At 37.5% G+C, this 24,752-nt stretch overlaps 2 protein-coding genes across 9 annotated transcripts in view; one reads left to right on the top strand and one right to left on the bottom strand.

Annotated features, from left to right (window-relative positions):
- The window catches only part of LOC122897668 (collagen alpha-6(IV) chain-like), a 277,766-nt gene extending 273,686 nt beyond the window's left edge, over positions 1-4,080 (bottom strand). For 2 of the 4 annotated variants that reach the window (XM_044236040.1, XM_044236043.1), the window contains exons 1-3: positions 3,727-3,787; positions 1,890-2,058; positions 1,640-1,691 (exon numbers count right to left, since the gene is read on the bottom strand). In XM_044236040.1, coding sequence (XP_044091975.1) covers positions 1,640-1,691; positions 1,890-1,900 — 63 coding nt within the window. In that variant the 5' untranslated portion in view covers positions 1,901-2,058; positions 3,727-3,787. Of the gene's footprint in view, positions 1-1,639; positions 1,692-1,889; positions 2,059-3,726; positions 3,788-4,036 lie in introns of those variants that run through there. The other 2 variants (XM_044236041.1, XM_044236042.1) reach the window with 2 other exon arrangements.
- COL4A5 (collagen type IV alpha 5 chain) overlaps positions 3,557-24,752 on the top strand; it is a 221,396-nt gene continuing 200,200 nt past the window's right edge. For all 5 annotated transcript variants that reach the window (XM_044236046.1, XM_044236048.1, XM_044236047.1 and 2 more), the window contains exon 1: positions 3,557-3,952. In XM_044236046.1, the coding sequence (XP_044091981.1) occupies positions 3,872-3,952 (81 nt within the window). In that variant the 5' untranslated portion in view covers positions 3,557-3,871. The remainder of the gene's footprint in view (positions 3,953-24,752) is intronic.

The raw sequence follows: 24,752 nt of genomic DNA, 5'->3' as shown, positions 1-24,752 counted from the left end.
TCACCTTTTGAGAACTTATCCAGCAACTCTCCTAGCTTTACACTGCCAAAGATATGATGCAGAAGTAAACAGCAGTGAAGGAGTAGCTCTGGATGTAAATAAGGTAAAAAAAAATATTGTCCGTGTATCTCAAGGTTTATTTTAGTCTTACCAGGGTTACTCACACTGATATAGCAGGTGACATTGTAAAACAATGAGACAGAATCTGAAATCCATACATCAAAGCAGTGCTTGATTTTGGAGACACATCTCAATACTTCTAAGAATTAAAGCATAATCCTCCAGTGACTTTTATGGATATCAAGAGATAAGATGCAGTGTTTGGGAAGATTCCAGCTATCTAGAATGATTTGTTAATGCTTTTCCCCAAAAGTACACTGAATACAATCAGCTAGAATCTGAAAATAAAGGTTTAGCTGGAGGGTATGCTGCCCAGCCATAACATTTTTATAAGTGGCAAGATTCCTGGACAAATTGTTAACTAATCAAAACCTGGCATTTTCAATAAATGTAGTATTGAGCCTCAAGGTAACCTATAACTAAACTTGTGTACTGGGGGAATCTGATGAAGAAGTACACAGAATTGTAGATCAATACTCCTGTTTACAAAGTCTAGAATTTACTTACATAAGAGCTGATGTTCTGAGTTGGGGGGGTGGCCCAAGATGTCAAGTATTCTGGCATCATTCTCTTTTCTTAAGAGACATCATTTCACTTTATTCTGATATTTTCTTAAAGATACATACCAGGATAAAGTAATCCTCCCTCTCCCCATAAACATATTAGCTGATTTTATTGCATTGAATTAAGTATGGCTCTATAAATATAGTATTTACAAATATTTCAAGTACTACAAATATGGCCAATTATTTTAAATTGTCAAATCCACAAGGTAAATATCTATCATCTATACAGTGTTTGATTTTGGCTATTAACAGTTTATTAAATAGAGCAGTGAAATAGTACTCGATAGTCAAACAACTTCACATTTGAACTCAGCAGCTAACTTTATTTCTGCCAGCAGATTTTTTTGTGTATTCCAAACTTTCTGATGACACAGAAAACCAGTGAAAGGAAACATCAGACAGAAACCGAACATTATCTAGTGTTATTAGTTCAGTTCAGGTAGTTAAAGAGTCTAGATGTTGTCATCTGGTACTGTCAAAGGATCACAAGCAAATACTTAAGTTTAACTTCCATAACTTTCACGGCACTTTCAAGTCTCACTCCTGGGGCTCTCCTCCCACTATCAAATTTGTGTGCCAATTCATGTTCTTGTAGACCAGGGGAAATTACATTTCTTCTGTCTTGGAGGTAGATGCACAGAAAAGCATCAGATGTCAGTCAGCTTAAAATCCTCTGGGAAGAGGCTCAGAAATGTGTTATCTCTTGTGTCTTCTACTTTTATTTTCCCATCCCGTTAGGAAGTTTTGGGACGGAAAGATGCCTGAGCCCCAAAGGCATAAGCGTGACGCTGTGCTATTCCTAAGAACCCCATTAACTCCCACTAGAAAGGAGACTGATGTGAACTGTTTCCCAGTGCAACCTTCTGTAACCCCCTTACACAAACACTAGAGGTGGAATGGGAAGGGGTCAAAGGAGGAGGAGAGAAAAGGGGGGGTGGGGGGAAGAGACTCACAGCTCCTACCAGTTCCTCAGTCAGGCACAACGTAGCCAGGAGCAGCCACAACCTGAAAACAGGAGAAGTGTGAATAACATGGGCTCTCAAGGCTCCGGGGTCCTACGTCTGGCCATAATCCCCGACCCCTTTTGGCTGCCTGCCCCCCACCCCTTCCTCTACAATGACATAAGTACAAGTATAGTCCCAGTCCTGCAAAGTAGCTCAAAGTAGGAAAGAGGGAGGGGAGCTCAGGGCAGCAACAGCTCACCCAGGGTGCATGCTTGCGGCTTCTCCAGAGCTGGGTCCCCGGAGACAGCTAAGCGGCTCCACAGCCCGGGCTCATCAGGGCTACGCTGATGCTTGGCGGCTGCTTCCTTAATCAGGAGGACGGGTAGGGGGGCGAAGTAGCTCACTTCGGAAGAAACCAAACTCAGCTTCTAGATTAGAAATGCCCCAAAGGGAAACAGTCAGCGGTGCCCGCTACAACTTGCAGCACTCAAAAAAGATAGTTCCATACACCAGGAGAGGAAGGAATGGAGGGGAAAGGGGCGGGGCTGCCTGCTGTCAATCATCCCCCCTACCTTGGGCAGCCTGGCGTCTTTCTCACTTTCAGACACCTCTGCACATAACATTCCCACGCATCTCCATAGCTTCACGCTCAGGGTCATAGAGACCTATACACTAAGATCTAAGCAACTATGCAGCGTACACTTTCATAAACCACTGTTAACTCTTACACATAAATAGATTTAGGGCACAGGACTCCTACAGATTCACCCCGAAGTGCCCTTGCACACTCGCCCAAGTGCCTATAACACTCATTCTGATTGTCTACTAAACTCTTGGTGGTTCTTTCTGGAGTTGTAAATCTACCCAAAACTGTGTAGAACCTAAGGATGAGTGGGACCCCATGAATAGGTCCAAAGCCTTGCAAGACTCTCAAGTGGCAAATTCTAGGGTTTGAGATAACAGAAATGTTCAGCAAATCCCCAAAGACCCTCCAAGGAGTCCACACAAAATATTTTCTGGGCCTGTTGGTTACTTAACAAATCTGCAGATCAGGATTACCAAAGCAATGCTCAAGTCTACTTTATTTCAGAAACATCAATTCTACTGCCATTAACTCTACATCAATGTTTCCAATTAGGTGTTTGTGTTAGTTTTAAAGAAAACAGCACGAAAGTTTTTAATTTCCTGTATTGAATCCTTCGGAAACACAACCGCAATGAGTTTCAATACCTTTTATATTATTTAATATAAAAGGTACAAATTATAGCATTTAGCAATGCTATAATAAAAAGATGACTGTATTATAATAACATCCAACCATATAATAATTACTAATACCTACTGAATGCTCCTCAATCTTAGATGTTTAAACACGCATAAAAGCTTCATGTAAGTAGGTTCATTTTCCTAATTCTTTGGTTGTAAGAATATATTTAATTATATAAATATATATATTTATGTAACACATATATATACACGGTCCTAATATTTTTCACATATTTTATTGTATGTAGACACTTTCCTGCAAGCAGGTGAAAGGCAAACAGCTCCAGCTGCCCAGGGAGCAGCGACCAAAATTTGTTTCTAACCATTAACAATAAAAATCTCAGTTTCCTGTAAGATCCATCCGCTAAAAAAGTAGTCCCAGCTCAGGTCTATTTGTAGTTGGCTTTGGTGCTTTCACCAGTGAGAGTGGAACTGGTCAGGGAAGAGTAATACCAACGGAAGGTGAGAGTGAATGAATAGAAAAGCTTCCCGGTTGGGCTCATGGTGCCCAGCCAACTGGTCTGGAAGTTTCCCTCCCCCAAATAACTGAGCGTCACTCCCCCGCAGGTTGCTGGTGCAGTCTGAAGCGGTGGCGGAGTGATCCTCAAATTCCCCAGCACTGGCGGGGAGGGGGCGGTGCGGGAGGAGACAGGGAGGAAAGTTGAGCCGTGGGACTTGCATGAGGAAAAAGTTTGCAAGTCCAGACAGAAGGGAAAAGTTCTCCCGAGAGACGGGCTTTGGGGAGGGGAGGGGGGAGGGAAGAAGAGCTTTTCTCTCTCTCTTTTTTTTTTTTTCCCACCCACTCCACTTTTAAAAAGCTTCCTCCTCACCTAAGCTGACGGGCACACTTGGAACTCCCTCGCTGTCCTTCTCCGCCTCTAGCTCTCTCCCCATAAACTCAAGATTATGTCAGTTGATCAGAGCTGGCCAGGGATTTCGTGCGGGTGTTGAAGGAGCTGCGGGAGCCGGAGAAGAATGAAACTGCGTGGAGTCAGCCTGGCTGCCGGCTTGTTCTTACTGGCCCTGAGTCTTTGGGGGCAGCCTGCAGAGGCTGCGGTAAGTCCTTCCTTCTACCCCCCACTCCCCCCCTCAACACCAGTCATCTCACTCTCGGGCAGAAATTACTTTTTGTCCCTTTACCTTCCTTTCTCCTCGGCCTTGGCTAAGGGCATTCCAGTCTGCCCTCACTTGCTTAGGAAGAAACATTGTTTACAACGCGGGTAACTCTAGCCTTCTCCAGCCCAGGGGAGAGGTTTATGTTTAAAAATAGGGCCGCTGGCTTCCCTACAGCTAGCTGCTCTTAGAGGGTGTGTGTGTGTGTGTGTGTGTGCGTGCGCGCGCGCGCAGAGTGGAGCCGGGGTGGGGGAAGCACGTTAATAGCTCACTAGGCTATTAGTGGAGGGTCTTTGAAACTTTTCCTCCCCACCCTCCGCCCTCGGGTTGTTTCCCTTTCCTGCCGGCTAACCTTTACACTAGTTGTACCCAGACCACGCACTCTTTTAAACCTGGTCTGTAGTTGAATGTTTTGACTTTTCTATATCCAGCTTCCATCAAACTGCTGAGCGCGCCCAGGAAGTGCTTCCCTTTTGCCCCTTTCTTAGGCCACACCTCTGGCCACTAAAGCCCTTGTGTCCCCCTTTTGATGTCCTTAGGGCGGACGGTCAGGTAACACACCAAAGAAGAAGGAGGTAAAGATGGATGGCTTCAGGCTTTGTGTCTTCTCTGAGTTGTGTTTTTGTTTGTTTGTTTTTAAGTTCTGGGTTTTTGCTTATTTACTTTTAAAAAAAAAAGTCTTACTGAGGCACCTAAACAGATCGAAAATATGCCCGTCACCTATTTAAAGGAAAAGAATTCTTTTTTCAAAGGAGAGTGAGTATTCTGGTTTAAAGGACAGAGGAGGATGCACCTGTGTGCAATGACAGAGCAGAAAGTTCCACTCAGTTTTAGGAATGTAGAATTAAAACCCCAGTCTCTCATTATCTCCTAGAAGGATCTCTGGGTAGTCCCACCCACGGTCTTTCTGGGGATGAGGCAGATGTAAAGGACGAAAAGGGATGTTAAAGGACATATTCTCCAGCCTGAAGCCCATCATCCTTCAAGTCCCTTAACCTTGAAAGAATTAAGTATGCGACAAATTATTTAAAAATTACATTTGAGTGTTCTTAATGGGTGGTTTTAAAAACACTTTAATGTGAGATCATGGCTTAGGCCTTCTGTGATTGAGTGAGTTATCAATTCTTTATATATGCAGCTGCTGTGTTACGGCTTATCTGGGTCCACGTTTAAGTTAGCTGTCTGGTTTCCCTATACACTCTGCATACTTCAGATTACATTGTCCTTTTATCCTCCAGAAAATGTGTACTCAAGGTATGAAAACTAACTTTCACATTACTTTAAGCACAATGTAATTATGATAGCAAGTCTTCTGAAAAACCATGACTATCAACCACACTTGTAATTGTTCCTCCGAAAAATTAGAGATGACTTAAAATTGCTTTTTTGATGCAGAGCATCTTAATGGGGTAAGGTTTTGCCACTTAATAGTATTTATAGACCCCTGGATAAAACTACAATTGTGTTGTTGAAAGTAGTTACTTTTAAAAACTTTAAAAATATCTTGGCATGGGGTGCCTGGGTGGCTCAGTGGGTTAAAGCCTCTGCCCTGGACTCAGGTCATGATCTCAGGGTTCTGGGATTGAGCTGGCATCCCGGCGGCTCTCTCTGCTCAGCGGGGAGCCTGCTTCCTCCTCTCTCTCTGCCTGCCTCTCTGACTACTTGTGATCTCTCTCTGTCAAATAAATAAATAAAATCTTAAAAAAAAAATCTTGGCGCTTATGGCATTTGGCCCAGGGGCAAAGGTCTTGTGGTGTTTGTTTAAATATTTCAATTTTTTACTTTGATGTTGCTATTAGTAAATGTGCACCTGATATTAGTCATACAGGTACGTATAACAATACATCAATTTGTATTAAAACAATTTATATTAAAAGTGAGATTTCTTTTTATGGGTGACAAAACTTGGGAGCAAGCTTGTTTTCTTGGACTCTTAATGATGGTTCATGAAGTAGTTACAGAAGATATGCAGTTTTTTTTTCCTTTTTCTTTCTATATAGTTTTAAAAACATTTTATATCCTATTTCTCTATCATTAGGACGTTGTGCCTCTAATAAAGCCAGGGTTGGTTTTTTCTACTTCACACATCAATATCCCAGTTAGGTGAAATGTTTTAATCATCTCAAAGATATGAGTGGCATCTTCTATCCATATTAGTGCTGGGGATATTGGTGACCTTCTCCAGAGTAAAATGGGTGGTAGTGGGGTTGACTGATTGTTGACTGAAGTAGTCTGGTATTGGGACTTTTATGTCTGGAAGAACACTGATACAAGAACTGCTTTAATTTTTCATAGTTAAATGATATATCTCTGAAGTCATACCAAATGGGGATATCATAAATACGTGGAAGATTTTTTTTAGACAGAGTGATTACTAGGTGGAAAAGAGTAACCTTAATGCTGAAAAGGTTAACAGTATGAGAAAAAGGCAGGTTTACGTTGCAAAGGTCATTTCTAGTGGTGAAAATAACATATTTTTATGTAAAGGTGATCATACCCATGCTTACTATCAGTAGGATATGCACTTAGATTTATGGATATGGTGTGTAAGATTGTACTACCCCCTACTATACAAATGTTAGTGTTTTGGGGCAGTGAAGTGGATAGGTTTCTCTAATTTAAATATGCTGTTTCTCTTGTGACCAGTGGCAACCACATACTCAGGGTAGTGGTGTCGTTTGTGACCTGGAACAGTTTTAACTTTGAAGTATACAATGAATTAACTGCTCTGTAGGAAGAATTGTTGACACTGTGATCATAACTTAAATATTTGAGTGTTTACTATGGGCGGGCCAAGCATGTGCTAATATGGCAATGTACATTATCATATATAGTCTTCACAACAGACCTAAGAGATATATATGATTGTTGTCCCTGCTTTAGAGATCAAGAAGCTACGGATCGTAGATTAGGTAACTTCCAAAAAATCACATAAGTACTAAGTTGTGGGGCTGGAAATTTAGACAGTTTGACTCCAAATTCTTTACCCTCAATGACTGTACTATAGTACCTCCTTTGTATGTGGTTTATAGAGACTTACTTGCTGTTTTGAGTGTTTGGATCTCTGCTACTTTTTTTTTTTTTTTTTGGTGGGGGAAACACAGGATGTGAAATGGAAATGATAATGGGGATTATATCTCTTCCTGCTGATGTTAGGAGAAGTAGCATCTTATAATGGAAACACCTTTGGACTTACAATTAAGAGATCATAATAGAGATCAGTTTGATCTTTGTACAATGTTTACATATAGAGATATAATTTAAAAGCAATCTAGAAGCAATTACTTGTTGAAGGTGTGATTTTATACTATCACATATAAAAAGTTAGATTTATAAAACAACTATTATTTGTGGTGGATGATTATTTTAAAGAAAGTCTTGCTTTATTTTTCTTTTAATTTGTCAGTTTCCATAATAATTTTAAATATGCTAAACTTTTCAGTAGCATGTCTATTATGATTAAACAGGGTATGTGTATATGGTGGCTCTCTGCTTAAATTGCCCAGTTCACTTCTGTTTTTTTTTTCCCAATTTACCTAACCATTGTATCAAATTCTATTTACTCAACTATCTAGATAATTTTAGTTTTGTGTATATATTTATAAATGAGTTTGTCCTTTGTGTAAGAGTGTGTACACTTTTCCTGTGTTTTTATTTTACTTTTAATGTCTATATGTTCAACACTAGACTTTTGACCTTGTGTTAACCTTGATAATTGATTCATGTAATGTCTACCAGTTTATATGCCATAAAGTCACTGTTTTTTCCTTTTGTAATTACAAAGTGAGCTGATCTCATAAAGATGTGTGAGGTCATATTGTGAGACAATGTAAATATCCTGTTTTTCATCATATTTTTGCCTGCTTGAAATTAGCATCTATTGAGGATTCTGGCCTGAATAATTATTACTGTGATATTTGCCAAATAGTGGTTTTCACTTTTTAACATTTTCTGTACTTAATAATTGAAATCTAATATAGCAAAGAACTTCACCTCTGTTATTTACTTATTATCCTTTCAGTTACTTATAGCAGTATGGAGTTATGGATATTTGTTCTATTCTATGAGTTATAATGAGTTTTGCTATTTTTACTTTTATTTTTGCTGAAATTATCCCAGATTTGGCTAATGGGAGGTTCTTCCATTTGGCTTCTGTGTCCTTTCAGTGTGTCCCTGCCATTTTTTGAGCATTCCCTTACATTCTGGTACTACAGAATGTTCCAGCCTCATTTTTTCTACTTAAACTGCCCCAACCCTGGAATCAGCCATTTTTCTAGGGAGCCCTGATCCTTTTTATTGGATAATGGTATTTAGAAGTCAAGGTGTGGGTGCCTGGTGTGCTCATGGCTATTGAGGTGTCATTGGTTCTATACCTTCTCAGCAGACAAAACTAAGACATAGATGTATATATACACAGATGTATATCCACGTATTTATCTATCTTTTTTCAATCTCTCTTTGTGTATATTTGTATCCAAGACCACAGAATAAAAATATTATCTTTGATGTTGTAGAATCTGGTGTCCCTCTGCAGACATGTTTTGTGGGCTTTGGAGAGGTCTTGTGCAGAATCTTTAAAAACTTGGCCTCTGGAGTCAGACCTGGAATCTGACTGGTAGATGTGTTACCTTCAACCAAGTGGTAACCTCTAAGCTTTAATTACCTTATAGCAAAAGGGGATGCATGGTACCTATGTCACAGGTTGTTTTGAGGATAAAATGAGAGGAGTTACATAAAGCATTTAGAATAGTAGTTGGCAAATTGTGAATACATTTAAGATTTCTTTGCTGTCATTACAAGTTATTGACTTGTCATTTCTTAATGCATTAACTCTCAAATTCTCTGCCTGATTTTCAAGGTCTATAGTGATCTTTCCCTCCATCCAAGCTTGTTTTTCTTTACGTTTTACAATATACAGTCTCCATTCTAGTCTAGGTGAGCTTTCATATAATACCTTGAGCACTACGTATGTATTTTGCCTCTCCATTTTTTAAAGGGGTTTTATTTATTTATTGGATAGAGAGAGCACAAGTAGGCAGTAGGGAGAGGGAGAAACGGGCCCCCTGTTGAGCAGAGAGCATGATGTGAGCTCCATCTCAGGATGCTGAGACCAGGACCCGAGACAAAGGCAGATACTTAACTGACTGAGCCACCCAGTGCCCCTTGCCTCTCCATTTTGATTGGAAACCTATGGATCCAAATCTTTGCTCAGTTTCAGTGTGATGTTTATATTCATCCAGCATATATTTGTTCAGCTACTTATAAGTATTTAAGAATTGTATATGTTGTTTATTCCTCTTGGATGTGTACTGTTCACAAAATCATTTTGTGTTAGACACTGTGGATAAAATTATATAAGATAGACAAGTTTCTTGCCTCCATGGAGTTTACAAGCTAGTGAGAATAGTCTTTCTGTGAAACTTTGCCTTACTATTACATATCAATGGCTGATTTTACTCTTCTTTGAAAATTTTGTAATATTTATCCTCTTCCTGTCTAGTATCTAAATGTATTTGGTCTTCCGGGGCATTTTGTTTCCTGAGATTTTATCTGATCTTCCTATTAGATTATAGGCAAGAACTATATATTTGTTCATTTCTTTAATTTACATGTTGGTTTTGTCTAATAGCAAAAGTAATAAATGTGCAGTATTGGAAACTTGAAAATGCAGAAAATTATAAAGAAGAAAATAAAAACATTTCCATGGTTCTATCAACAGCATAGAAATAACTCTAATTATTGTTAATGATTTTCCTCTTTATGTATCTAATATTTTTTTTAAAAAAGTAAATTGGTTAAAATTTTTAAAAAGTTGAGATTACTTCATATACAGTTGTATATCTTAATGCTTGTTTTACTTATTAAGCATTTTCCCATGTTATTAAAATTTTTTGTTTAAGATACCAGTTTTAGGGGCACCTGGTTGGTACAGCCGGTTAAGTATTCAACTTGAGATTCTCTCTCCTCCCTCTGCCCCTACTGCTCATGTTCTTTCTCAAATAAATAAATAAATCTTTAAAAAACAAGCATACTAGTTTTAAATGACTGTATATAATTTATACACACCACAAATCACCTATTCATTTTTTTCTTTTTTAAAAAAATTATTTAAATTCATATTAGTTCATATGTAGTGTAGTATTAGTTTCAGGGGTAGAATTTAGTGATTCATCAGTTACATATAACATCCACTGCTCATTACATCAAGTGCCCTTCCTAAACCCATCACCCAATTACCCCATCCCTCTACTACATCCCCTCAGTTTGTTCCCTATATTTAAGAGTCTCTATGGCTTACCTTCCCCTCTTTCTTTATCTTATTTTAGTTTTCCTTCTCTTATTCACTTTTATAGAATATTTTTAAAGGATTTTTTTAAAGTAATCTCTGTGCCCAGTATGGGGCTTGAACTCACAACCCCAAGATCAAGAATCACATGCTATACTGACTGAGCTAGCCAGGTGCCCCTATAGAATATATTTTTAAATTTCAAGTTTTGAAAGCCATTGTAAGAAAAACTGCCATGAATATTTCTTATTCCATATTTTGTATTCTTTTCTTAGTACTGCTTCCTTTATGGGGAATTAGTGGGTTAAAAGCCATTAGTATTTTCAGAGTCTTTGGTACATGCAGTAGACTCTAACATTTAGAAAGGTGATATCAACAGATAAATTTTTATAGCTAACTTTTTTTTTAGTGGTTACTATGTTATACCTGTTAGGTAGATAATATTATTCCCATTTATATGTATAAGGAATCTAAGGCCTACAAGGTAGTTAAATAACTTGACTGAAGTCATGCAGTTAGTGAATAATTGGGCCAAGATTTGAATCAGAATGGTCTGGCTCTAAAACCTGCTCATGAGATTTTCCTCAGTCTGTATTTTCTTTTTTTTTTTCCAGTCTGTATTTTCATACATGATAGATAATACAGAAAAATAAAGTCATGTTGAAAAGTTGAATAATTCCCACTGCCCTGCCATAACCCCTTCCTGTGACTGGTCACTTGACTTTATTTTATTTACTTTTTTATTTTTTTTATTTTTTATTTTTATTTTTTTTTTAAAGATTTTATTTATTTATTTGACAGAGAGAGATCACAAGTAGGCAGAGAGGCAGGCAGAGAGAGAGAGGAGGAAGCAGGCTCCCTGCCGAGCAGACAGCCCGATGTGGGACTCGATCCCAGGACCCCGGGATCATGACCTGAGCCGAAGGCAGAGGCTTAACCCACTGAGCCACCCAGGCGCCCCTATTTACTTTTTTAAAAAAGATTTTATTTATTTATTTGACAGAGAGTCACAAGGAGAGAGGGAACACAAACAGGTGGAGTGGGAGAGGAAGAAACAGGCTTCCCACCAAGCAGGGAACCTGATGTGGGACTGGATTCCAGGACCCTGGGATCATGACTTGAGCAGAAGGCAGACATCCAAGGACTGAGCCACCCAGGCGTCCCTTGACTTGATTTTAAAGATACATTCATGACTGGTCCATCCTTTAATAACTCTTTATTGTAATTGCCTATGCCATCCTTCCTCAAGGGCCTAATTTTAATTTTAGTTCTGTAAACCATGTGTTCCTCTGCATTTCTCCCCTGGACAGAAGGCGGAGCCTCCCCTCCAAGAATATCACCCCTTCCACCCTCATCCTCCTCCTAGCAATAGCAAAGTATAATATACCCCAAATCCATTGACATTCCCCCTTCCCTAGGAGAGTTGTGGAATGCATATGAAATGGGTGCCCCTCTGCTCTCCCTTCTCACCCTCTTTGCCAGTCCCTACCCCATAGCTGCCTATGATGCTTACACTTAAATGGCTCTGTCTTTGTCTAGTGCTGTTCCTTGCTTTCATCTTTCCCTTAGTGTTACTCCAGGACCTTACCCCCATTAATTGTTAATATAATTTTCTCACTTTGGGGCGATGCAGTCCCCTGCATCTCCTCTTTTAAGAAGCAAACTCTTAAGTATATGTGGAATCGGAGGTCCCCCATCCATTTTGTACCACTCCCACGTTACCTTCTTGTGTTTCTTCACTAGCTAAGAGACTTTATTGCCTTTATGCCAGCCTTGTAGCTTGTGCAGTTCAAATGTATTCCTCTGTAAAATCATAGACTGTTACATATTATGGCTTTTCCAGGTGGCACTTGAAGAGCTGAACTTTAAGCTTCTGAATGATAGAGATCTTCTCTTGCCAAATTACTTTGCAGAATGGTTTTACCAATTATACTCCTATCAGTAGTGTATAAGAGTGCCTATGAGACAACCTTAATAATATTTTTTTCTATCTAGTACAGTGACTATGGAATTGATGCCCAATTGATTGCCAGTTGGTTGGTTGATTTTGGTCATATCCTCTAATGATTTTCTTTTTAAAATGTAATGATTCCATTATCTCATCCCCTCTGACAATAGCAACCATGGAACAGAAGTAATTTTTGAAAATATATTCTCTCTAATTAACATTATAAATGAACCACCCAGCCACTTAACTAAATCTTCATTACAAAGATTTGTTTTTAATAGCAGTAATTGTTGAGGACTTTTGGAGAGGCATCTTTAGTGTGATCTCTGATACATAGGCTCCTTTAATTTTAACAAACCAGATTCTCATTTTATGCATCAATGCTTGAGTTTATTTACCTTCATAATCTATCCAGGTCCAACTGCCCTTTGTTCCTTTAGCAGCTTCTGCTGGCCTTTAATCAAAAGTGTAGTCTGTGATGGTACTTGCTACCCTGATGAAATGGGAACCTTAAATCCCTTGCTATTTGGTAACCAAGGACAACCAAAGGCAAATGTTAAGATGAGACAGGCTTTCGCAAAATTCAATTTTTAATTTTTTTTTAATTTTACTAAATCCGATGTAAACATTACATTTACTTATTAACTTGGAGACTCATAAGCACTGCTTATGAGCAAGTGCTACTCAGGTTAATGGAATTGGTTTTATGACAGTGAGTACTACAATAAGACTGTAAGAAATTCTGTTGGCATTTCCATCATTTTACAATTCAAATAACATTCCTCCTATATGTTATGAGAACTGGCTGAATTGCTTCCAAATTTTCTTAAAGTATATATGACACTAATGGAATACTGAAGGAGATCTTGGAACTTGAGGAGGAAAATGATACCAAGAGTGGGACACTAGGGAAACACCATTTAGTGTATTCTGCGTTTTGGGCTCTCTAGGACTTTGCAAATGGAGGAAAGGTCCTTCTCTGTCCATAATCTCACAATCTATTTGATGGAGTAAAATATTTCCTATATGAAAGATAGGCATAATGGTGATAGTGCCTGTTTATATCAGATAAGTTTTTTTCTGTTACAGGTGGTAGAAAACACTAATTCAGCTGTCTTGACAATAAAGGAAAATTTTAGCTCACTTAACGAGAAGTTTTGAAGTAGAATATCTCCAAGGTTAATCAGTTCAGCCAAATAATGACCTAGGTTCCTTCTACTTTCTGTTCTGTCATACTTTAACAGCTTACTCTTAGATTAGTGCCCTTCATACTAGCAGGATGGCTGCTGCAGTTCCAGAGATCACATGCAGACACCACATTGACTAGTAAAAAGAAGAGTATGAACTGTTTGTTCATTTGTGTCCTTTTTCATCAGCAATGAAAACTTTTTAAGATGTCCCATACCTCCACCCTGAAAACAGCCCTTATATTTCATTGGTTAGAATTGTGTTGTATGTATATATTTACACAAGTACATTGGCAAGTGAAATAGGACCATAAAAATAGCTAGACCAGTGATTCAGCACCTCTGTTTCCAAAGCATGTTGGTTCCTGGAAAGGTTGGTGGGTGAGAAAATCTGTATAAAAGCAAGGTTCTTTTAGGAAGGAAGAAATAGTTCCTGTTTCATGACCTCATGAGCTTGTCCCCAGGATTAGTTGAATTACAGATTTTTAAGAAATTCATGTATTTGTTAAATGTAAGATGTATTACTTAATAAGGAAACTAATGTTTTATAGAGTTGTACAAATGAAAGATATTGAGTATTTACATAATTATGGACATTTTAGATCTAGAGTGACATTAAAGATCTTTTAAGTCAGTGGTTTTTGAAGTGTGGTCTCTGAACCCCTGAGATTCCTAAGATCCTATCAGGAGGAACATGAGGACTATTTTAATAAGAGTATGAAGACATTTTGCCCTTTCCACTTGTTGGGATTTGCACTGATGGTGGGTAAAACTGCTAGTGCAGTGTACCAAATTGTCCTAGTTGTATTCTTCATATACTTAGGGGATAAAAAGCCAATTTTGCTTAAGAATGGTCTCAGTGAAGTATTTTATTAGTTCTTATCCCTTGAGTCCACATCTTTTTAATATTCTGTATGACAAAATGGGAAGTATATGCAAAACACTTCTGTATATTGAAGTAAGGTCTTTGTTTTCAGGAAAAGCACATGTGCAATTGATTGAGTTGTAGGTTGAACTAGCTGATCTTTGTATGGAACACATTTTTATTGAAAGAACAAATGAGACAAACTGTAGTTACTCAGACTTGGGTATTTGGCAAGCATTTTCTTGAAAATGAGCAAAGTGACTCTATTATTTAAAGGAAAACTACTGGCAGTATTTGTCACCAATAAACAAGTTTGAACTTTTCAAGTAAGAATTAGAACTTGGATTCGAATCTACCACTATGAGCTTGACAGCTTCCCAGATCTTAGTCTTTTCTAATGAGATTGGTAATTATATTAATGTATATGATTTTTTGATATTGTATAATGAAATGTGTTAACATTCTGAAGTTGTAGAAATCTCAGTGAACTAATATTTTCCAAATGACTAATGCATGATATTACAATATCATGCATGGGTAAAGGATCCATTCAGAGGCAAGATAGATCAATGAGTTTTAATGTAATTGAGTACAAATAGTTAATTGATGAGGTTTCAGATTCTGTGTTGCAACTAACCTTAGAGTCTACCACTTATAGAACTTTGGAATAGTATTAAAAAATATCCACAATTATCATAAAAGGCTATTAAAGTACTCAATTTTCCAAATATATAACTTTATGAAGCCAGATTGTCTTCATATATTTCAATCAAAACAACATATTGCAACAGAATGAATGCAAAAGCAGATAGGAAGATCCAACTATTTCAACCAAAACAACATATTGCGACAGAGTGAATGCAGAAGCGGATATGAGGAAGCTGTCTTCTATCAAGATAGACATTAAAGAGATTTGCCAAAAAATAAAATAAAATAAAATAAAACAACCAGACAATTCCTCTTCACACTTTTCTGTACTTTTGAAAAATGTAATTAGTTTTCATAAAAATACATAACATATGTTAACATGTAATGGGTTCATTATTGTCACTTAAAATTTCTTTATTTGAATTTTACTTAGTTAACATACAGTGCACAGTATTGTCACATTTAAATGAATGAATAATTATTTTAAATATTACTCAGTTTTATTTTATATGGTATGTATTGATAGATATAACCCACCTAAACAAAAGTTGTTGGAATCCTCAATGATTTTTATAAGAGCAAAAGGGTCTTGAGACTAAAAAATTTGAAAACCACTACTCTACAGAGACCAACTCCATCATTTTATAGGAAAGTGAAATGATTAATGAAGGACTCAGCTGTTAGTTGCAGAAGCAGAACAGGAATCTTATTCTAGTTGTCTTTCCAGTATACCACTTTGGTTTAGTGATTGGTGAGCTGTTAATATGATTTTGTAATTTTATTCATCCTAGTAGACACAAACTACTAAATAAAAATGGTGATACTCGATTGTACTTGTGTATCTTTCCTACCATCTTCAGTCCAATTGCCAAGTCAGAAACATTCTCACAGTATAAACCACAGCAGAGGAGACAGTAGTGAAAAAAGACAATAAGCTGAATTTAGTTATTTTTAGATACAAATTGGGAAACCCATGACATAGGATCCTTGTCTTATGTATTTTTTTTTATTCACCATAGTATATAGACTGGTTCCTTGCATATAGTTGGTTCTCAGTAGCTAATCATTGAATGAATTTTGAATTTGGGGGAAGGTAGATTTGGATAGTACCAGAGACAAGACCTAGAATCAATGGAATGAGTTACAGGAACATTTGGTATCAATAATTTTCTAACAATTAAGATATTTAGTAATGGAAATGCCCCTTCTTGAAAGCACTCAAATAGGGAGTGTATGTTACCTTGTCAGCAATACCCAGGAACTGTCTTTTAATTTTAAAATTCTATTGTTCTGGTTGTTAGAAGGAAAATTCTTTCTTACTGAGCTCAAATCTGGTCCTCTGTAGTTTTTAAGCAACATTGAGGTATAATTGACATACAGTAAAATGCATTTACTTAAAGTATACAATTTGTGGAGTTGTGACCTATGTGAATTCCTGTGAAACCATTGATACATTAAAAATAATGAACATATGGATCACCAGAAAAGATTTCCATACCTCTTTATAGTCCCTCCCTTCCTTCCTACTTTCATTCCTCATCCCCAAGTAACCACTGATCTTTTTTTTTTTTTAATTTGACAGTGAGAGAGATCACAAGTAGGCAGAGAGGCAGGTAGAGGGGAGGAAACAGGCTCCCTGCTGAGCAGAGAGCCCGATGTGGGGCTCGATCCCAGGACCCCAAGATCACGACCTGAGCCGAAGGCAGAGGCTTAGCCCACTGAGCCACCCAGGCGCCCCAACCACTGATCTTTCTTACATTTCTTTCATTTTCTAGAGTTTATATTAATGGAATCATGTAGTATGTACACTTTCTTGTTCTGTTGTCTTTCTGTCAGCATTTGAGAGTCATTCATGTTGTGGTGTGTATCCACAGGTCATTATATTTTCTTGCTATGTAGTATTCTATCCTATGGATATGCCACTTTATTTTTCTGTTTACCTGTTAATGGACATTTGGGTTGTTTCCAGTTTGTGGCTTTTACAGGTAAAGCTGCAATGAACATTTTAATGTTTTCATTTTAACAGTTATTTTATTGAAGTGTAATTTTATTGAAGTGTAATTTACAAAAAGGGATATGCACTGATCTTAGGTGATCTTAGGTGAACAGCTCAATTGTTTTTTTTTTTAATAATTGTATACTCAGTAACCAATGAGCAAGTCAGGACATAGAACTTTTTTACTACCCCAAACTCCCTTATGCCCCCTTCCCTTTCCTTGTCTTTTGTGTCTTCTCTAAGATATCTTAAGCTCCAAGGTTGCAATAATATGTTTTCTCCTAGAATCTTTATAGTTTCAGATTTTGTCCTTAAGCCCATTATTTTTTTATGTAGATAACCAGTTATTTCAGTACCATGTATTGAAAAAAAAACCTCCTTTTTTAATTGATTTACTTTGATGGCTTTATTGAAAATGAATTGAATGTGTACGTACAGGTCTTGGATGGAACTCACTAGTCTGTTCTGTTGATCTTTTTGTATATCCTTATGCCAGTATGCTACTATCTTAATTATTTTGGCATTATAATAACTATTTTTTTAATTTTTTAAAAGATTTTACTTATTTTTTTTGAAAGAGATCACAAGTAGGCCAAGAGGCAGGCAGAGAGGGGCAGGGAGAGTAGGCTCCCTGCTGAGCAGAGAGCCCGATGTGGGACTCGATCCCAGGACCCTGAAATCATGACCTGAGTTAAGACAGAGGCTTAAACTACTGAGCCCCTCAGGTGCCCTTATAACTCTTTATGTTTTGTAGTGTGACTCTTTTGAATTTATTCTTTCACGATTGTCATGACAATTGTCTTGGCTATTGACTCCATATTAGTTTTATATATTTTTATTTTTTGATCTTTAATATTAAATTTTTATTACTATTTTTTAGTTTCCTTTTTTTTATTTCAAGTTTTTAGTTTAATTCCAGTTAGATAGCAAGTAATGTAATATTCGTTTCAGGAGTAGAATTTAGAGACTTCTCGCTTCCATGTAACACCCAGTGCTCATTAAAAAAAGTTATTTAGATTCAATTAGCCAGTATATAGAACATGATTAGTTTCAGATGTAGTATTCACTATTTCATCAGTTGCGTTGCGTAAAACATCCAGTGCTCATCACATCCCATGCCCTCCTTAATGCCCATCACCCAGCTACCCTACCCCCCTAATCACCTCCCCTTCTGCAACCCTCAGTTTTTTTCCTATAGTTAAGAGTTTCTCATGGTTTGTCTCCCTCCCTGATGACCTCTAATTCAGTTTTCTTTCCCTTCCCCTATGATCCTCTTCCCTGTTTCTTAAATTCCACATATGACCGAAACCATAGGATAATTGTCTTCCTCTTTCCTTATTTCACTCGACATAATACCCTACAGTTCCATCCATACCAATATTAATGGTAAGTATTCATCCTTTATGATGGCTGAGTAATATTCCATTGTATATATATAGCACATTTTTATCCATTCATCTGTTGATGGACATCTTGGCTCTTCCCACAGTTTGGCTGTTGTGGAAATTGCTCTATAATCATTGGGGTGCAGGTGCCCCTTTGGATTACTACATTCATCTTTGGGGTAAATACCTAGTAGTGCAATTGCTAGGTAATAGGGTAGCTCTATTTTTAACTTTTTGAGGGATCTCCATACCGTTTTCCAGAGTGACTGTACAAGCTTGCATTCCCACCAACAGTGTAAGAGGGTTCCCCTTTCTCCACATCTGCACCAACATTTGTTGTGTCCTGTCTTGTTAATTTTAGCTCTTCTGACTGGTGTGAGGTAATATCTCATTGTGGTTTTGATTTGTATTTCCCTGATGCCGAGAGATGTGGAACATTTTTTCACATGTCTGTTGGGCTATTTATATGTCTTCATTGGAGAAATGTCTGTTCATATCTTTTTCCACTTCTAGACTGGATCATTTATATTTTGGGTGTTGAGTTTGATAAATTCTTTATATATCTTGGATACTAGCCCTTTATCTGGTAGGTCACTTGACAATGTCTTCTCCATTCTGTAGGTTGCCTTTTAGTTTTGTTGACTATTTCCTTTTTGGTGCAGAAGCTTTTTATTTGAAGAAGTTCCAAGAGTTCAATTTTGCTTTTGCTTCCTTTGCCTTTGGAGACATGTCTAGCAAGAAATTGCCATGGCTGAGGTTGAAGAGGTTGCTGCCTGTGTTCTCCTCTAGGATTTGGACATATTCCTGTCTCATGTTTAGGTCTTTCATCCATTTTAGGTTTGTCTTTGTGTATGGTGTAAGATAATGGTCTAGTTTCTAGCATGGTACTGGCATAAAAACAGACACATAGACCAGTGGAACAGAGTCGAGAGCCCAGATATGGACCCTTGACTCTATGGGAAAATAATCTTCGACAAAACAGGAAAAAATATACAGTGGAAAAAAGACAGTCTCTTCAATAAATGGTGCTAGGAGAACTGGACAGCTATATGTAGAAGAATGAAACTCGACCATTCTCTTACACCATAGACAAAGATAAACTCAAAATGGATAAAAGACCTCAACATGAGACAGGAATCCATCAGAATCCTAGAGGAGAACATAGGCAGTAATCTCTTCGATATCAGCCACAGCAACTTCTTTCAAGTTATGTCTCCAAAGGCAAAGGAAACAAAAGCGAAAATAAACTTTTGGGACTTCATCAAAATCAAAAGCTTCTGCACAGCCAAGGAAACAGTCAAGAAAACAAAGAGGCAACCCACGGAATGGGAGAAGATATTTGCAAATGACAGTACAGACAAAAGGTTGGTATCCAGGATCTATAAAGAACTCCTCAAACTCAACACACACAAAACAGACAATCATATCAAAAAATGGGCAGAGTTTATTGAACAGACACTTCTCCAATGAAGACATACAAATGGCTATCGGACACATGAAAAAATGTTCATCATCACTAGCCCTCAGGGAGATTGAAATTAAAACCACATTGAGATATCACCTTACACCAGTTAGAATGGCCAACATTAGGAAGAGAGGAAACAACAGGTGTTGGAGGGGATGTGGAGAAAGGGGAACCCTCTTCCACTGTTGGTGGGAATGCAAGTTGGTGCAGCCTCTTTGGAGAACTGTGTGGATATTCCTCAAGAAATTAAAAATAGAACTTCCCTATGACCCTGCCATTGCACAACTGGGTATTTACCCCAAAGATAACAGATGTTGTGAAAAGAAGGGCCATCTGTACCCCAATGTTTATAGCAGCAATGGCCACGGTCGCCAAACTGTGGAAAGAACCAAGATGCCCTTCAACAGATGAATGGATAAGGAAGATGTGGTCCATATACACTATGGAGTATTATGTCTCCATCAGAAAGGACGAATACCCAACTTTTGTAGCAACATGGATGGGACTGGAAGACATTATGCTGAGTGAAATAAGTCAAGCAGAGAGAGTCAATTATCATATGGTTTCACTTATTTGTGGAACATAACAAATAGCATGGAGGACATGGGGAGTTAGAGAGGAGAAGGGATTTGGGGGAAATTGGAAGGGGAGGTGAACCATGAGAGACTATGGACTCTGAAAAACAATCTGAGGGGTTTGAAGTGGCGGGGGGTGGGAGGTTGGGGTACCAGGTGGTGGGTATTATAGAGGGCACGGATTGCATGGAGCACTGGGTGTGGTGCAAAAATAATGAATATTGTTATGCTGAATATAAAAAAAAAAGAATGGTCTAGTTTCATTCTTCTACATGTGGCTTTCCAATTCTCCCAGAAATTTATTTCCCACAGTTTATTGAAGAGACTGTCCTTTTTCCATTGGATACTCTTTCCTGCTTTGTCGAAGATTAGTTGACCATTGTGTTGAGGGTCTATTTCTGGGTTCTCTCTTCTGTTCCATTTATCTATGTGTCTGGTTTTTTTTTTTTTTTTTGTGCCAGTACCGTACTGTCTTGATGATTACGCCTTTGTAATATAGCTTGAAGTGCATTATTGTGATGCCACCAGCTTTGGTTTTCTTTCCCAACATTCCTCTGGCTATTTGGTGTCTTTTCTGGTTCCATATAAATTTTAAGATTATTTGTTTTAGCTCTGTGAAAAATGTCAATGGTATTTTGATAGGGATAGCACTGAGTGTATAGATTGTGCTGGGTAGCATAGGCTTTTTAACCATATTTATTCTTCCAATCCATGAGCTTGGAATGTGTTTCCATATTGTTATGTCTTCATCAATTGCTTTCATAAGTGTTCTGTAGTTTTCAGAGTACAGATCCTTTACCTCTTTGGTTAGGTTTATACCTACGTATCTTAAGGTTTTGGGTGCTATTGTAAATGGGGTTGATTCCTTAATTTCTCTTTTTTCTGTCTCATTGTTAATGTATAGAAGTGCAGCTGATTTCTGTGCATTGATTTTATATCTTGCCGAGCTCCTGTAGGAGTTCTGGTAGTTTTGGGGTGGAGTCTTTTGGGTTTTCCACATAAAAATACCATGTTATCTGCAAAAAGTGGGGGTTTGACTTCTTTGCCAATTTGAATGCCTTTTATTTCTTTCTGTTTTCTGATTGCTGGGGCTAGGACTTCTAGTTCTGTGTTGAACAACAGTGGTGAGAATGGACATCCCTGTCCTGTTCCTGACCTTAGGGGGAAAGCTCTCAGTTTTCTCCCATTGAGAATGATATTTGCTGTGGGCTTTTCATAGATGGCTTTTATGGTATTGAGGTATGTCCCCTCTATCCTTACACTGTGGAGAATTTCAATCAAGAAAGAATGCTGTAGGGCGCCTGGGTGGCTCAGTGGGTTAAGCCGCTGCCTTCGGCTCAGGTCATGATCTCAGAGTCCTGGGATCGAGGCCCACATCCGGCTCTCTGCTCAGCAGGGGGCCTGCTTCCTCCCCTCTCTCTGCCTGCCTCTCTGCCTGCTTGTGATCTCGCTCTGTCAAATAAATAAATAAAATCTTTAAAAAAAAAAAAAAAGAAAGAATGCTGTATTTGTCACATGCTTTTTCTGCATCAATTGAGAGGATCATATGGTTCTGGTGCTTTCTTTTATTAATGTAGTGTATCACATTGATTTACAAATGTTGAACCACCCTTGCAGCCCAGGAATAAATCCTACTTGGTCATGGTGAATAATCTTTTTATGTGCTTTTAGATCTTATTGGCTAGTATCTTGGTGAGAATTTTTACATCCATATTTATTAGGGATATTGGTCTGTAGTTCTCCTTTTTGGTGGGGTCTTTGTCTGGTTTTGTGATTAACACCCAGTGCTCATCAAAAGTGACCTCCTTAAATACTCATCACCCATTTAACCCATCCCTCACCCACCTCCTGTCCAGCAACCTTAGTTTGTTCTCTATAGTTGAGTCTGTTTTATGGTTTGCTTCTCATTCTTTCCCCCCCCCCCTTCATCTGTTTTATTTCTTAATTTCATGTAAATTTAGATTCATCTTGTCAATTCCTACTAAAAAAAACTTCTGAATTTTTGACAGGAATAGCAACAAGTCTTTGGATTAATATAGGAAGATTGAAGTCTTAAAATTATTGATTTTTTTTTCAATCCATAAACACAGTACATCTTGATTAATCTAGATAGTCTTTAACTGGGTCATCGTAGAACCATGCACAGCATTTGCTCACTTTCCTCCTATGCATATGATTGTTTTTACAGTAAATGCTGTCACTTAGATCTTGTATTTTTAATTGCTTGTTGCTAAGTTACAGACATGATTCACTTTTATATTGAACTTTTTATCCTAAGGTATTACCCATTTCTTTCTTTTCTAGGGTTTGATTTTATGCACAGTTCTGTGAATTTTGATAGATCCATACAATAGTGTAAGTGTAATCTCTAATCAGGTTATAGAACAGCATTGTTAAATTTATTCATTAGTTCCATTAGTTATTTTGTATTTTCCATGTGCATAATTATATCATCAGCAAGTAAAGAGAGTTATACTTTTTCCTTTTCAATTCCTGTGCCTTTTTGTGCTGGCTGCCTTATTGGACTGACTAGGACCTCCAGTACAAGTTTAGTAGAAGTGGTAAGAGAAGACATCCATTTTTTGCACTCTGTCTTGGGATAGCCATTAAGTTTTTCATCATTACAGATTGAGGAAGTCCTTTTCCATTCTTATTTCCTGAGATTAAAAAAATGTTAAATTTCATTAAGAAATAATTTACACCAATTTATATGATCATATTGTCAGAAGCTCAGCTGAGCTCTTAAGTCTGAGTAGCCAACAAAAACAAGCCAAAATGAAAGTAACAGTCAAGTCTTTAATTGCTTACTATGATTGTTTAAGGAATAGACTAAACCAGGGTAAATGCCTACTCCCCTTGCCTCCCATTTACAATTTTTTCAATGAATTGGCTTCAGGTCCTGTGGATAAGTACAGACTTGAGGGTCTAGTCATCTCACTGATGAAGAAGCCTCAAAAAAAAAGCTCCCACAGTTTTATGGACTTAGGGGCCCTGGAGCAAAAGAAGAGAAAGAATTAGAGTGGAAAAGTACTGAGTACTGAGTCAGAATGGAGAAAAATTTCTTCAAGCTTTCCCCCACTTCCTCTGCTATGAACATTGCAACAGGTCTTTGTGTGGACATTTGCTTTCATTTTCTTGGATAAATAATGACATAATGGAATTCTGTATTGTATCATAAGTCTATTTTTAATTTTAAAAGAAAGTTAAAAATTGTTTTCCAAAGTGGTTCTACCATTGTACATGCCACCAATGTATGAAAGGTCTAGTTGTTCCTCTTCCTTGCCTGCATTTGCTGTTATTATAGTTACTCTTCATTTTTAACCATTTTGATATCTGAGTATTGTAGTCACCTGGTAGTTTTCTTGTAGTTCTCTTTTTATTTATATTTAGTAAAATTTACTGTCTTTGGTGTACTATTTTATGAGTTTTGATAAAAGCATATGATCTTGTAACCAGTAATCATCAAGATTCAGAACAGTTTCATCACCTCAAAATATGTCCTCATGCTGCCCTTTTTGTAATGAGCCCCCTCCCCACAGCCTACCCACAGTTCCTGGCAATCACTCATTTATTTTCTTTTCCCATAATTTTACCTTTTTTCATAATGTCCTGTAGATTGAATCATCCAGTATGTAACCTTTTGAGTCTAGTTCTTTTTCTCAGTAACATTGTACATTTGTGATTCATCTATCTTGTGTGCTTCAGTAGGCCATTTCTTTTTTGTTTTTTTATATACTTAAGTGTGAGTAGTAAGAGATCTTCATATATTCTGGATACAACATCTTATCTAATCTAATACATACATGTTTTGTGGATATGTTCTCCATTTGGTAGCTTGCCTTTTCAATTTTGTAACTGCTATTTTCAGAGAGTAAACATTTAATTTTAGCACAGCCCAGTTTATCATCTTTTTATGGTTACGGCTGTGTTCTTTATAAGAAATCTTTCAGTACCCCCAAAGCGATCAGGATTTTCTGTCACGTTTTCTTTTAAAAGTTGCTTTTATAGTTTCAGCATTTGACTCATTTAGTTATTTGGTGTATGGTATTTGGTAAGAATACTGGTTCACTTTTTTTTCCCATTTGTTTAAGTAGTTCTAGCACAATTTATTGAAAAGATGATCCCTTCCCCAATTGAATTACCTTGGTACCTTTGTTGAAAATCTACTAACCATGTATGTGTGGGTCTATTTTTGGACTCTAATCTGTTCTTTCAACCTGTATGTATATTCTTAAGCTGATATCACACTATCGTCATTAGTATAGTTTTATAATAAGGACTTAAATCACATGGTACAGAGTGAAATAAGTGAAGCAGAGAAAGTCAATTATCATATGGTTTCACTTACTTATAGAGCATAAGGAATAACATGGAGGACATTAGGAACA

Source organism: Neovison vison, chromosome X, assembly GCF_020171115.1.
Source record: "Neovison vison isolate M4711 chromosome X, ASM_NN_V1, whole genome shotgun sequence".
Taxonomy (NCBI): Eukaryota; Metazoa; Chordata; class Mammalia; order Carnivora; family Mustelidae; genus Neogale; species Neogale vison.
The sequence above is the reverse complement of the archived record's forward strand: the minus strand, read 5'-3'. Positions and strand labels throughout refer to the sequence as shown.